Consider the following 15,056-nt stretch of genomic DNA (forward strand, 5'->3'; position numbering starts at 1 on the left):
GAGGGAGACAGAGAGGGAGAGATCCATGCCACTCCAAGCAGTATTTAGATAAATGAACACTGAGCTGAAACAAATGTTGATGGAAAGTCCCACAGTTTTACAAAAGAGATGGGACTTGAAGATTCAGAGAGGCTTGAAAAGGGAACTCCAAATGACGAGACCTAAACTGCAGGCAATGGTTTGGTAAAAGAAAATCACCCAAATGGATAGAGAGCTTAGTGAAGCAGAGGTGAGAGAGACACAGAGGGACAATGTCATCAAGTGACAAGTCAGTCAGATAAGGGAAGCATGGCTGGGATTAGGACAGGAACTGTAAAGTATGAGGCAGTGCAGTTTTGGAGCCCAGACCCCCATGGTACCCATAGACCAAGTCAAGTCAGTGTGAGCAAAGGTGTGAAGGTCAGGCTAATCCACACTAATCCCGCAAATGAAATGGCACATTTAAACAATGTCAGACTGTGCCAACCACAGACTGATATGTCCAGGCAGAATCAGAGTGAACACCTCAGTGTAGGGGAATGGCTGATATTATTTCATACTGGTGTTACAGATTGAGCAGTGGATTGGCAGCTGCACTGGTGTCAGTGATAAATTCCCAGTCCTGGGAACTGAACACAGGACCGTTCAATTTGCTGAAACAAAAAGGCACCAGGACCATTGCATTTGGCATTTCAGTGGCCTTGGAATCTATCAACCAGTAACAGGCAGCACTAACTCAGACATCTACCTTTCCGAAAGTTATGCCGTTGGACATGGAATGCATACAACAGCTCATAGTAGTTGTGAGTCATGAGATCCACAGCCCGAGCACGAGACTCGATGATCCCAACAACCTGCAACACAACAGCACAGAGGGTGAACCATGAGGAGCCAGTTCAATGATTAAGCCATCTGAGCAAAGTGCAACAAAAATCACACAGCTCACTTACCTCATCATGAAGGTTGATGTAAGGGAATTCTACCAGATCCTGAAGCTGTGAGCGCTCACACAGAACCACAACCAACTGGCGCAGGCAGTCCAGCTGTCTGCAGGGAGATATGCACACCAATCATGTGAAACACAAGGAGGAAGGCAGTTACTCCACTCTCCCAGCCACACCCTCCCCTGCATTCACAGCCCACTGTTATCTTAGATAACATTGAACTTTCCAACACAGTGGTTTCCGCTGCGTCCTTGCCTGAAAAATATCCCGACATTAAAGTCTCACTCCTCTAGTTACTCCCCCTAGGCTTTACTGAAAATGGAGCACTATTTCAGATCAAGGAACAGTTTCAACGTTTGCAGATGATACAAGCCATGGAAGAAAGATAAACAGTATGGAACTCCAATAGGACACTGACAAGCTGATGCAGTGGGCAGTAAGGAGGCAGATCAGGTTCAGTACAGAGAATGGCAAAGTGACGCACTTTGTAAAAAGAATACAGAGACAATAGGGAGGTGGAGGAGCAGAGGGAGCTGGGTGTATACACGCACAGGGAGGTGAAGGAGCAGAGGGAGCTGGGTGTATTCACGCACAGGGAGGTGAAGGTGCAGAGGCAGCTGGGTGTATACACGCACAGGGAGGTGGAGGAGCAGAGTGAGCTGGGTGCATACACGCACAGGGAGGTGAAGGTGCAGAGGCAGCTGGGTGTATACACGCACAGGGAGGTGGAGGAGCAGAGGGAGCTGGGTGTATAGATGCACAGGGAGGTGAAGGCGCAGAGTGAGCTGGGTGTATACACGCACAGGGAGATGAAGGTGCAGAGGGAGCTGGGTGTATACACGCACAGGGAGGTGAAGGAGCAGAGGGAGCTGGGTGGTGTATACACGCACAGGGAGGTGAAGGAGCAGAGGGAGCTGGGTGTATACACGCACAGGGCGGTGAAGGTGCAGAGGGAGCTGTGTGTATACACGCACAGGGAGGTGGAGGAGCAGAGGGAGCTGGGTGTATACACGCACAGGGAGGTGAAGGTGCAGAGGGAGCTGGGTGTATACACGCACAGGGAGGTGAAGGAGCAGAGGGAGCTGGGTGTACACACGCGCAGGGAGATGAAGGAGCAGAGGGAGCTGGGTGTATACACGCACAGGGAGGTGAAGGAGCAGAGGGAGCTGGGTGTATACACGCACAGGGCGGTGAAGGTGCAGAGGGAGCTGGGTGTATACACGCACAGGGAGCTGGGTGTATAGATGCACAGGGAGCTGAAGGTGCAGAGGGAGCTGGGTGTGTGCACGCACAGGGAGGTGAAGGAGCAGAGGGAGCTGGGTGTATACAGGCACAGGGAGGTGAAGGAGCAGAGGGAGCTGGGTGTGTTCACGCACAGGGAGGTGAAGGTGCAGAGGGAGCTGGGTGTATGCACGCACAGGGAGCTGGGTGTATAGATGCACAGGGAGCTGAAGGTGCAGAGGGAGCTGGGTATGTACACGCACAGGGAGGTGGAGGAGCAGAGGGAGCTGGGTGTATACACGCACAGGGAGGTGAAGGAGCAGAGGGAGCTGGGTGTATGCACGCACAGGGAGCTGGGTGTATAGATGCACAGGGAGCTGAAGGTGCAGAGGGAGCTGGGTGTGTACACGCACAGGGAGGTGAATGAGCAGAGGGAGCTGGGTGTATACACGCACAGGGAGCTGGATGTATACACGCACAGGGAGGTGAAGGAGCAGAGGCAGCTGGGTGTGTACACACACAGGGAGGTGAAGGTGCAGAGGGGGCTGGGTGTATACACGCACAGGGAGGTGAAGGAGCAGAGGGAGCTGGGTGTATACACGCACAGGGCAGTGAAGGAGCAAGGGAGTTGGGTGTATACACGCACAGGGAGGTGAAGGAGCAGAGGGAACTGGGTGTATACACGCACAGGGAGGTGAAGGTGCAGAGGGAGCTGGGTGTATACACGCACAGGGAGCTGGGTGTATACACGCACAGGGAGCTGGGTGTATAGATGCACAGGGAGATGAAGGTGCAGAGGGAGGTGAAGGAGCAGAGGGAGCTGGGTGTATACACGCACAGGGAGGTGAAGGAGCAGAGGGAGCTGGGTGTATACACGCACAGGGAGATGAAGGAGCAGAGGCAGCTGGGTGTATGCACGCACAGGGATGTGGAGGAGCAGAGGGAGCTGGGTGTATCCACGCACAGGGAGGTGAAGGAGCAGAGGGACCTGGGTGTGTTCACGCACAGGGAGATGAAGGAGCAGAGGCAGCTGGGTGTATACACGCACATGGAGGTGAAGGTGCAGAGGGAGCTGGGTGTATACACGCACAGGGAGGTGAAGGTGCAGAGGGAGCTGGGTGTATAGATGCACAGGGAGGTGAAGGAGCAGAGGCAGCTGGGTGTATAGATGCACAGATCATTGAAGGTGCTGGAACAGGTGACGAGAGCAGTAAGGAAAGCATACAGTGTTCTCAGCTTTATTAATAGGGACAGTGTGTCCCGGAATGAGGTGGTGATGGGGAACATGTAGAGGGCACTAGTTAGATTTCAGCCGGAGCAGTGTACACAGTCTGGCCATCACACGACAGGAAGGATGTGCATGCACTGGAGACGGTGTCAGTGATTTACCAAGTGTTTCCAGGAATGAGAAATTTCCATTGCAAGGACAGACTGAAGAAATTGGGACTGTTCTCTTCAGAGAGAAGGCAGCTAAGACAAGATTTGAGGTGTGGCAGATAAAGTTGACAGGAAGGAACGGTTTCCCTTTGAAAAAACAAAATATGAGTGGGTATAATTTAATCCGATGTCCAAAAGAAGCAAGGATAACATAAGGGAAAAAGTTTATTCCACCGTGAGTGGTTCGAGTATGGAATATGATGCCTGGAGATGTGGAGAAGGGAGGTTCAAATGAGGCTTTCAAGAGGGTATTGGGTACTTATTTAGATTAAAAAGTGCATGTGTACGGGGTAAAGACAGGCACTGGGTAATAGTGTTCATTTAACCAGCTAGTGTAGGCACAATGGCTGAACATCCTTCTGCCACAACAATTCTGTGATTCTGCAGTTATGAAGAACAAATATCAGACTGACACAAGAGCTGTTTACCTTGGACAAGAAATCTGATAGAAATTCTCAAAACCAATGAGGAGTGTGGTCAGAGTAGATAGGGAGACACTGTTTCAATTCAAAGGATTGGGAGGGCACAGTGTTACAGTCATTTGCAAAAGAGCTAAAGAAAACTCTCATGCTGTGACTGGCTCAGAACTGGAATGTCTAAGTTAGATGAGTGGTGGAGGTAAGTTCAATCAAGGCACTGAAGAGACCATTAGATAATCAAACCATAATAATTAGCGAGGCCACAGGGAAAGGCTGGGAGCAGGAAATGAAATCAGGATGCTCATTTAGACAGCCAGGAAGTATCAGCGGCCTTGAGGACCACAACCATTCTGTGAAACGGCCTCGAGCTCACCATCAACCAACTGCAGCATCACTTCCTGTGACAGAGTCAAACACCCCACAACACCGGATTAAGGTCCAACAGGTTTATTTAAAACCGCAACATTTCAAATAAACCGGTTGGACTATAAACCCAGTGTTGTGTGATGTTTGATTTTGTCCAGCCCACACCTCCATATCATTCCGGTCACACGTATAGCTACAAACCAACAGCACTGCAGTCTGTATCTGTCAGTGAGAGGTGGTACAGCATGTGGTGGAACACACACACACACACACACACACACAGTGGTCAGTGCCTGCATGTGTGTACACTTGTGCAGTTCAGAGCTGCATTAGCCCAGAGATTCCCATGGGGAGATGGTTGATGCAGAGGTTAGGGTCAGGGTCATGTCAAATCCCAACACTTGATTGGGTGAGAACTGCCCAGGAAGTTTTGGGGCAAGTACCCGGTGGCTCAAACTCTCGTAAAAACTCAACTCTAAATTAAAATGCACATAACCGCCACATTGTTGAAGATCCAAGCAAGTGAGTAGTGCCATTCTTGATCAGATATAACCAACGCTGAGACTTCCTGAATGTTTCATGCTGTGCGTTGCCTCAGAAGTCTGCCCCTCTCTCACACCCTATCAGCTGATACAATCTGTACAGACCTCCAGCAAACCAGGCTCACTCTTAGACCGGCGTTATTGCTTATTTTGCACTCGACATAGGAATACAGGGACAAAGTCCCACTGTAAGTCAACTGGTCAGCAGAGATACAAGTTACACTCTATCACCCTATTTGCAGTATTCAGCATCCCCTCCACCACCTGGGGTGGGGGATGAGGATGAATCTACAGCTGCCACATTCATCACTTGTGGAACACTCTGGCCACGTGTCTGAGCACAGGGCACTACCCAGTACAACACAGCTGTACTGGAGCTGGGCCAAAGTGATCTCAGCTCCATGGTTCCTAATGACTCCTCAAACAATGCTCCCAACACTGAACTCTACATGACACCATCGTGTGCCAGCTCATCACTTCACTGGGGGCATCTCAGTGCCAACAGCTCACATTCCCGTTTGCTCACCTGCTGCTGTCTGGGTTCTGGGTTAGTGACTCGTAAGCCTGATGGTTGTGGCCCAGGTCCAAGTGGTGCTTGAAAATCTTTGTCCACAGCGCAGCCTGGAAAAGCAGAGTAAGAAACATGGGCGGGCACTGCCTCATTCGGGAGATCATCACTATTACAAGATTCAATCATCCCCTGTGGTACAGGCACATCAACCTGGAGGTGCCAATCATGTGGGGCCATGCTTCCCCAAGACAGAAAGATCATTACGTTCACCATGGGCAGCCAGCCCCTTCCCATCTCTATCCCTCACCCGGACACACTTCATTTCTCCCTTGCACAGAGCGCCAGAGTGTGTCCATTCACTACGGTACCCCTCCTTGGTTATCTGAACCTTTAACTCCCATCAGTCTTCCAAACAAAAGGTGGAAGCCTACATTTAAGATCTGGTCATGGGATGAGAGCATCACTAGCTTTTGCTGCCCATTCCTAATTGTCTCAAGTGTTCGAGTCTTTTCCTTATGTTTGGGCCAAGATTGTGTGCAAGTTGGGACCAAATAAAAACTGAAAACACTACATACCAAAATCTTCCAGTCATCCCTTGCCTCAGTCACCGCGATTGCTGCCAACTGCAGTACCAGTGCTGGCAATGCCATGTCTTCCAGTAAACGGAGTACCTAGAAACAAGCAGCACATGACAGTGAGCTCAGTACTCAGCTGATGTTAGCAATGGCCAGAGGGCTGAAATAGACAAATAGAAATTCAGGTTCAAACCTGCAACTCTGTCATGGCAGTGAACACAATGTGTTAAAGTGTGGAATGTCGATAAAAATTGCGCCCATGTAATTACCATTGGGAAATGCGTCCCACACACTAACCATTGAAATAATGTGCTTGGCTCTCGCCTGCCGTTGCAAGCGGTATATGGAGGCCCCAATGTAAACCAGGCCTTGGTTTAAAAGGCAGACATGAATATGTTTTTCTATTTCCACTCAAAGATTCCTACAACCACACGAAGAATAGAAACCCACCACAGTGCGATATTACCCTCTTCAGTCTGGAGGGGCTGTGGAGCAGTAAAGACAGACTCTGTGTGAAGTTGGGAGGTAAAAGCACGAGTATGGGTCAGACCGACATGCAGGCACGAGGAACTCATTTCCTGAATTTGACACAATGTACTACTGGGGAAGAAAGCACCTGCTTTTAGAAGTCAATTTGTTGTTCAAATTTTTATTCCAACTACTTTGAGTATCACTGAACATAAAAATTTGTAATGAGCCAGTGGTTTACCAAGTTATACAGCACAGAAACAGGCACCTTGGTCCAACTGGTCCACACAGACCAGCATCCCCCAAACATTCATGTACCTATACCAGCGGTCAAAATGCAAATATCTTTCATTTCATTGGAAAATATCAGTGATGTATTTAACAGTGGTAACTCAGTAGTTAAACTAATAACAGTCAAAGGTTCTAAAGCTTTCTAAAAGAAAGCAAACATTTTGCCTGCAATTTCACCCACGAGCTGCCAGCAACCCTATTTTAAATGATGAACTAACATTTAATATACAATTTGACACTGGGATAAGGTGACTCTTACTGGACTTCAATATTTAAATGCTTCATTGTGAGGATAAATGTGAGGTGTTGCATTTTGGTAAGGCAAACCAGGGCAGGACTTGCACAATGAATGGTAGGGCCCTGGGTAGTGTGGTAGAACAGAGACCCCTAGGGGTTCAGGTGCATGATTCTTTGAAACTTGATCATAGGTAGACAGGATAGTTAAGGCGGCATTTAACATTGCTCAGGCCTTGGAGTATAGGAGTTGGGACGTCATGCTGAGGTTGGTGAGGCCCCTTCTGGAGTACTCTGTACAGTTCTGGTCGCCCTGTTATAGGAATGATATCATTAAACTGGAGAGTGTTCAGAAAATATTTACACGACACTGCCGGGAATGGAGTTATAAATATAGGTTGGATAGGCTGGGATTTCTTTTCATTGGTGCATAGCAGGTTGAGACTGTGACCTTATAGAGGTTTATGAAACCATGAGGGGTGTAGATAAGGTGAACAGTCAAGGTCTTTTCCCTAAGGTGGGGATTTCAAGACAAGGGTCAAATTGTTAAGGTGAGAGGAGTAAGACAACATGAGGGGTAAGTTTTTTTTTTAAAACAGAGTGCATCGTGTGTGAAATGAACTGCCGGAGGAAGTGGTGGATACAGGAATAGTGACAACATGTAAAAGTCATTTAGTTCAGGACATGAATAGGAAAGGTTTGGAGGGATGTGGGCCAGGAGTGGGCAGGTGGAGTAGTTTAGTTTGGGAACATGGTCAACAGACTAGTTGGACCAAAGGGTCTGTATCCACGCTGTATGACTCTATGCCTCTCTATGACTTTATAAAGTAGCAGCAACTGGAACAGATAGCCTCACTTTATTCACAAAAACTCCACCTCGTAATGGTGCGTCTGATTACAGCTGTCTGCACACAAAAGCAGCTCAAAGGTGTCTATTCATTGCGTATGTGTGCGTCTGTGTGCTGTGAACACCACCAATTGGAAGTAAGGATTGCTCAAGATTTTTTTAGGAGAACCCTTCCAATAAGGGCTCACTCACCCCCTGCCCTGAAAGCTGGAGAGTGCTGACACTCAGCTCTGAGAAACAGCAGCATGATTGGTGTGGGCTTACTAAAGGACACAACTACTGCACAGTCTGCACCTTATTGTAGTACTGCACCCGGGGATTGGAGGCAGCTTCCTCATCCTCCACTTGGATCAATCTGTCCAGGAATTCCTCTCTGTCCACTGCTGCAGCAGCATCGCAGAAACACTCGAGAGCCTGGTGGAGCAGACAAAGACAAGGACACATCACATAACCAGGAATGTTTTGGGACTGCAGGAGGAGCAAAGCAGCAAACCACAACTGGCAGCCCCCTCACCCTCTGACTGAGGACCCTTTATTTTAAACCCCGCCCCAGGGAGCACATCCACCCACTGCACCGTGCCCCAGTTGGCACACATTCGACCCACCCACCCTTATCTTGATATCATCGCTGGTGCAGTGCCAGGAATCCCAGTGAATCAGACTTGGTTTTTAAAAAACAATAGACAAACGTGAAATGTTAATTTCAACATCAGTGGCTCAGTGGTTAGCACTGCTGCCCACAGAGCCAGGGACCCAGGTTCGATTCTAGCTTGGGGTGACTGTCTGTGTGGGGTGTGCACATTCTCCCCGTGTCTGTGTGGGTTTCCTCTGGTTTCCTCCCACAGTCCAAAGCTGTGCAGATTCAGTGGATTGTCTATGCTAAATCGCCCATAGTCTTCAGGGATGTGCAGGCTAAATGGGTTTGCCATGGGAAATACACAGTAGGGGGATGGGTATGGGTGGGATGCTCCTCAGAGTCAGTATGGACCAGCTGGGCTGAATGGCCTGCCTCCACAATGTTGGGATTCTCTGATGATGATTTGGCTTCATGTGACAATGTGGTTGCTGATGGTGCTGAAAGCAAGAAGGGGAGAAGCTGAATGTTCTGCAGCACTAACCAGACAGTATTCTCACCTTGTGTCCTTCTCCTGTAACGAGGTAACACTGGCCCAGCACAAATCTTCGCGAGCCGACATTAACCTCACACCAAGGCTGCAGCAACCTCACGTATTCCTGTCCAAACAACAGCACGTTCACATCAGCAATCACAATGCATTTCTTTCACACACAGACTCAGCAATGAGGATTGGTGAAAGGGCACCCGTTGGAAATTCCTGTCCCAAAACACCAGACCCAAAGCCTCCAAAGCTCTGCACTGAATGGACTCCACACTAACTGTGCTGTGATTGTACCAGCGCAGAGACCCCAAATTGACCCAGACTGCCCCACTGCAGAGATCCTGAATCGATCCCAGCCCAGTGATTCCTAATCGATTTGTGCTGTCCCGGTGCAGTGTTCCCTAATCAGGAGGGTCTATTTTCCTGCAGTGATCCCGAATGGACAGGGACTGTCCTGGTGCAGTGATCCCTAATCAATGGGAATTGTCTTGAAACAGTATTGTGAAGGGTGACACTCCTTGCCTTCCTGTCCCCTAGCCTACAAATGTACACCACTGGTAGTTGACGACACAGCGATTCCCTGATATCAGCTTGTTGCAGTGCAGAAGGAACTGCTTTGTAATTGTCTTGTTAGGCAACAGATTGCCATCAGCTCATCTCGCATGATGCAGCTGGAACCAAACTCGAAGAAGAGCTCTCTGTAAAGGTATAATATGTTAAAGATGTGGAGGAGGGAAGTTTGGGAGATGGAAGTAGCTGGTCTTGGTGACAGTGTGGTTACCTACTCAGGAGCTCCTGTGCAGGTCGCACACTGCGACTGAAGTGGTGACCAGACTGGTTTCAGATCAGGCAGTTTCCAGGCAGACCAGTTGGTACAATTGTGAACTGGACCTGTACGGTGATTTCAGTCTGCCCATTGTTTAAGCGGAGGCAATTTCAGCCCCACCACTGTCTGATGTGGGATAAGCAATCTGATAATTCAGTAACCGTGGGGAACAGGAGAGTAGTGGAGATGAGTGGGTGTTGCCAAGGTCCACATGAAAATTAACATGGTGCTTTCAAGGGATAGCACTGAAAGCAGCACAGAAATAGGAGAGGTCTGGCACTCGGGGATATCAGAGGGATAGAGGGAGGGAGAGAGGAGGCACTCTGGCTATGATGAGAATGATTGAGGTGAGGAGGATGGTTGGTCAACCAGTTCAAGGGCTACAAGCACAATAAGGCGGGAAAAGCTGAGCTTTATCACAGCTTGATTAACACTGGATTCATAGATACAAACTTGGATGTCAGGAAAAGTAGACAATTGAGTGGCGGTAGAGAACTTAGGAATAGAGTGAAAACAGTCAGCACTACTGACCTGGAGCTGCACGTACTGGCAGTGTCCCATGAGAAACTCCGCAAACAGAAAGCTACTGTTATTCGCCCATCTGATTGCTGTTAAGGAAGTGTGGGGTTATCATCGGTCACTGGGAGACAGAATGAATTATACAGCCTACACCCAGCAGCTAAAATAGGGAACTTGCAGCCAGCTGCATAACTACAGGGACCTCGCTGCATTCCCACAGAGTACTGGAGGGCTTCACTTTGTGAAGACCTTTCATCAGTGGCTGCACAGGCACAAGGACAGAAAACCACAAAGAGCCACACTACAGCCTCCATGTTACATCCAAGCAGGACACAGAGAACAAACAATCCACAGGAGGGAGATTAAACAGGCACATGGACAGAAACAACCAGCACAGGAAAGGAAGGAACTGATGTCTGCAGTGCATTTACTCACAGAGTACTACATCTTTTGCCCAATTAATGAGTTTCACAAAACATAGCCACAGAACATCAGAATTGTTACAGAGCGGGAAGCAATGAGTTGGCTCATCGTGGCAGTACCTGCCCCTGAACGAACATTTCATTTAGTGCCCTTACCCTGCCCTCACGCATAACACTGCTCCTCTTGAAATAATTGTCTCATTCCATTTTGGATACTTCAACTGAACCTGCCTCCATCACCCTCTCAAACACTGCATTTCAGACCATAACTACTCATTGTGTGAGAACATGATGTGGAGGTGCTGCTGTTGAACTGTGGTGGACAAGGTCAGAAGTCATATGACACCTGGTTCTAGTCCAACAGGCCTATGTGAAATCACAAGCTTTCACAGCGCGACTCCTTCGTCGGGTGGAGAAGACACACACACAGGCACAGAAGTTATAGTTAGAAAGATCAGAAGGCCACACAAATGGTGAGAGTGGAGAGTCGACAGAATGAACAGTAAGTCTCTGCAGGTGATCAAAAGTGTCAGATGGTGTGTGTGAACACATTTATCCTCATATCACTATTGCTCCTTTAACTTCACACGTTCTCACTCTCATCTCTCCCAGATGGGGAACAATTTCTCTCTATCCACTTGGTCCACACTCAACTTGATTTTGAACAGCTCTGTTAAATCTCTGCTCGAGTCCAAGGACAATAGGCTTTGTGTTACTGACAGTGTCGGGGGGGGGGGGTGATCATATTTCCCATTTCTCATTTACAAGTCCCTTTACAAACTCCAATTACTCATTGCTGCCTGTTCCAGCCTGGCTTCGTCAGTGACATGACAGCCTTTGATCTCAGTCTTGCTCTTTGAAACTCTCTTCTTGAACCTCTCCATCCCTCTGCATTTCTCTCCACTTTAAGATTGCAAAATCTCTTCCAGTCAGTCCTCATACTATCAGCTCCGAGCTCCTCTTCAAAAGGTAGCCAGTCACGTTCTCATATACATCACTGATACGGAATACAATTCGTCAGAGACAGTTACATTGCTGCTCTGTGCACAGTGTTGTGTTAAAGGATACAAGTATTGTAGGAGGTGGCTGGCGAGAGCAATCCCAACCTGCGTATAGTTGATCAGCGGTTGGTTTAAGGGGCTGTTTGCCTGGGCCAGCAGCCGGGAGAGAATGTGCTTCCTGGCCACACTCCGATAGAACAACTCCACCACTGTGCTGGGCCCAGTGACTGGAAAACAAGGAGAGAGGGGGAGTAATCAACATGACATTAACCAGGGTTAGAGAACAAGGCAATAGAAGGCCAACCAGCTTCCCCAAAACTAACACTGGTCACTCCACTGAAACAGAAAGACAAACAGGAAACCACACTGACCCGAACCAGGAACCCACTTGTATCTAAATTCCCTAGGGAAATCCTCATGGTCTCACACTGTGCACCAACGCTTAAAACTCAATAGTAACAGCTGTCCATTCGCCTGTAGACTAGACCTGTCTTTTCACACTAACTGAAAAAAGGCAAATCAAATACAAAGCTGAAACATCAGACACTGCGAGTGTGTTCAGCCTGTGAAATATTTGGTGCAGTATGTTAGCTCACCCACCCCAAGCCCTGGCCCTCACATGCCAACCCACTCCTCTTGGTATGAACAGTGCTCTCAATAACTCAACTGTTTCTCTCAATATTAGCTTTCTGGTCGGATACTTTCTCAGAAATGTTACAGATTCTTTCCACTGACACCACTCTATACTCCTCACTGAGCCTACACCACGGGGCAGAGGTTTCCCACATTTACCCACCTGGCCGTTGGGATGTTACATCACGAGAGTCAGTCAACTCCAACACAGATAACTGCCGCAGATTTGATTCCCTGAAATCACACAAGAGGGTCTGTCAGTTTCCTTTGGCAAATGCTATAACATTTCACCAATTTAATACCTTTGCACCCACGGTGTGTGTACATTCCCACCGACTCCTGTCAATGAGACATTGTGACTGGTGTTCTGGGCTCTGAGCAGCCATCCTGGCAACAGAATAATGCTTGTTCTATTCCCAGCCTTTTGCAGGTGCTGCCCTCTATCACTGGACATGGGGAAAGCAAGTCAGTTTCTGTTTATTCTGAAGAATACCCCTTAGTTAGCATGCTGTGGGGCTTAACAGACAATGCTTTACATTCTGAGTTTGACAGCCCCTTGACATTCAACGGTGTCACCACTGACCTCCCCCACTACCTCTAATCAACATCCAGGGGGTTTCCATTGAGTGAAAGCTGAACTAGAGTCGAAAACGGCGGCGGTGGAAAGCACAGCAGGAGATTTGCCGTTTCAGGCATGGGCCCTTCATCAGGAATGTCGGGGGGGGGGGGTGCAGGCTGAGAGATAAATAGGACAGTGGGGGACAGTAGCTAGGTGCAAGTGTGGGTGTGATAATGACAAGTCAGAGGGGGGTCTAATCCTTGCTGTGGTTGGAGGGGTGGGGTTCAAGGGAGAAGAAGAAGGTGTGGGAAGTGGAGGAGATTCACTGGAGGGCATTGTTGACCACATGGGAGGGGAAATTACAGTCCTTGAAATAGGAGGCCATCTGGAATGTCCTGGAGCATTCACTGCGGAGTTGGAGGAATTGGGAGTGAAGGATCACGTTTCTACAGGAGGGGACTTGGGACAAGGTGTAAACCAGGTAGCTGTGGGAGTCGGTGGGTTTGCAATAGATGTCTTGTTGAGTTGGTCATCGAAGATGGAGATGGCGAGGTCTTGGAAGGGGAGGGAAGTATCCAAGATGGTCCAGGTGAACTTCAGGTCAGGGTGGAAGGTGTTAGTGAAGTTGATGAACTGTTCAACCTCGTCATGGGAGCACGAGATGGAGCCAATAGTCATCAATGCAGTGGAAGAAGATGTGGGGGATGGTGCCAGTGTAACTACGGAAGAGGGACTGTTCCATGTATCTAACAAAGAGGCAGGCACAGCTGGAGTCCATGCCAGTGCCCATGGCTACCCCTTTGGTTTGAAGGAAGTGGTTGGATTCAAAGGAGAATTTGTTGAGGGTGAGGACCTGTTCCACCAGTCAAATGAGTGTGTCAGTGGAAGGGTACTGGTTGGGAGGAAGAGGAGACGAAGGAATGGAGGGCTTGGAGGCCTTCCTCATGGCAGATGGACATGAATAGGGACTGGATGTCCACAGTGAAGATGAGGCGCTGTGGGTTGGGGAAATAAACGTCTTGGAGGTGGTGGAGGGAGTGGGTGGTATCCCAAATGTATGTGGGGAGTTTTGGACCAAGTGGTACAGGACGGTATCGAGATATGAGGAAATAAATTCGGTCACACCATTTCATGACACTACTAACTTGTACCTTGTAAATAGCAGCTGGACCTCGGGGAGTCAGTAGTTTAGACGAACAAATTAAAAAATGTTATAGCTTCAAAAGAGATGGTTTACAGTGTTTCCAAAAAGTTGTGCGCTCAAGTACCGGGGAAGTTTGTCAGCATAGGAGGACAATAAAATTGATAAGCAAGGAATAAAATACGAACATAATAGTAATAAAAATTAAAATAGAATGTTAAAGCTTCTATAGGCGTGCCAAAAGGAAAATATTAACAACACCAAATGTATGTCCATTAGAGGCAGGGACAGGAGAATTTATAGTAGCTAATGGAGAAATAGCAGAAAAGCTTTGTTCGGTCTTCACAACTCTCCCTTACCTGCATACGTGCAGCTTATGAAACCCACAAGGCACCTTTCAGAAATAGTTAAGATCCCAGGGCCTAGTGACAGTGAAACTGTCAACCACTTCAATTCCCCCTTCCACTCCACCAAGGGTGTGCAAATCCTGGGCCGCCTCCACCGCCAAAGCCAAGCCACCCAGATGCCTGGAGGAAGAACACTTCATCTTCCACCTTGGGACCCTCCAACCACATGGGATCAACACTGACTTCACCAGTTTCCTCATCTCCCCTCCTCCCACCTCATCTCAGATCTAACCCTCCAACTTAACACCACCCTCTCAACATGTTTTATTTGTCCATTGTCCGTCCCATCTATCTGCTCCACCCTCCTCTCTGACCGATCACTATCACTCCCCCCACCTGCACCTACCGACTTCCCAGCTACCTTCCCCACAGCCCCACCTTCCTATTCATCTCTCAGCCCCCTTCCCCTCCCCACAAATCTGACGAAGGGCTTATGCCCAAAATGTCAACTCTCCTGCTCTTCTGATACTGCCTGACCCCTTGTGCTTTTCCAGCGCCACACTTTTCGACTCTGACTCTCCAGCATCTGCAGTCCTCACTATCTCCCAGAAACTGAACTAGTCAGATAAACACAGTGCTTACAAGAGCAGGTCAGA

At 48.6% G+C, this 15,056-nt stretch overlaps 1 protein-coding gene across 1 annotated transcript in view; it reads right to left on the minus strand.

The window, feature by feature from the left end:
• nup160 (nucleoporin 160) overlaps positions 1 to 15,056 on the minus strand; it is an 80,209-nt gene that overhangs the window by 16,132 nt on the left and 49,021 nt on the right. Inside the window, exons 18-26 of the mRNA XM_043706438.1 lie at positions 12,517 to 12,587; positions 11,788 to 11,947; positions 10,310 to 10,379; positions 8,969 to 9,067; positions 8,129 to 8,248; positions 5,995 to 6,090; positions 5,435 to 5,529; positions 930 to 1,026; positions 728 to 833 (exon numbers count right to left, since the gene is read on the minus strand). Of these exons, the coding sequence (XP_043562373.1) occupies positions 728 to 833; positions 930 to 1,026; positions 5,435 to 5,529; positions 5,995 to 6,090; positions 8,129 to 8,248; positions 8,969 to 9,067; positions 10,310 to 10,379; positions 11,788 to 11,947; positions 12,517 to 12,587 (914 nt within the window). The remainder of the gene's footprint in view (positions 1 to 727; positions 834 to 929; positions 1,027 to 5,434; positions 5,530 to 5,994; positions 6,091 to 8,128; positions 8,249 to 8,968; positions 9,068 to 10,309; positions 10,380 to 11,787; positions 11,948 to 12,516; positions 12,588 to 15,056) is intronic.

Source organism: Chiloscyllium plagiosum, chromosome 16 (genome assembly GCF_004010195.1).
Source record: "Chiloscyllium plagiosum isolate BGI_BamShark_2017 chromosome 16, ASM401019v2, whole genome shotgun sequence".
In the NCBI taxonomy this organism is placed as follows: domain Eukaryota; kingdom Metazoa; phylum Chordata; class Chondrichthyes; order Orectolobiformes; family Hemiscylliidae; genus Chiloscyllium; species Chiloscyllium plagiosum.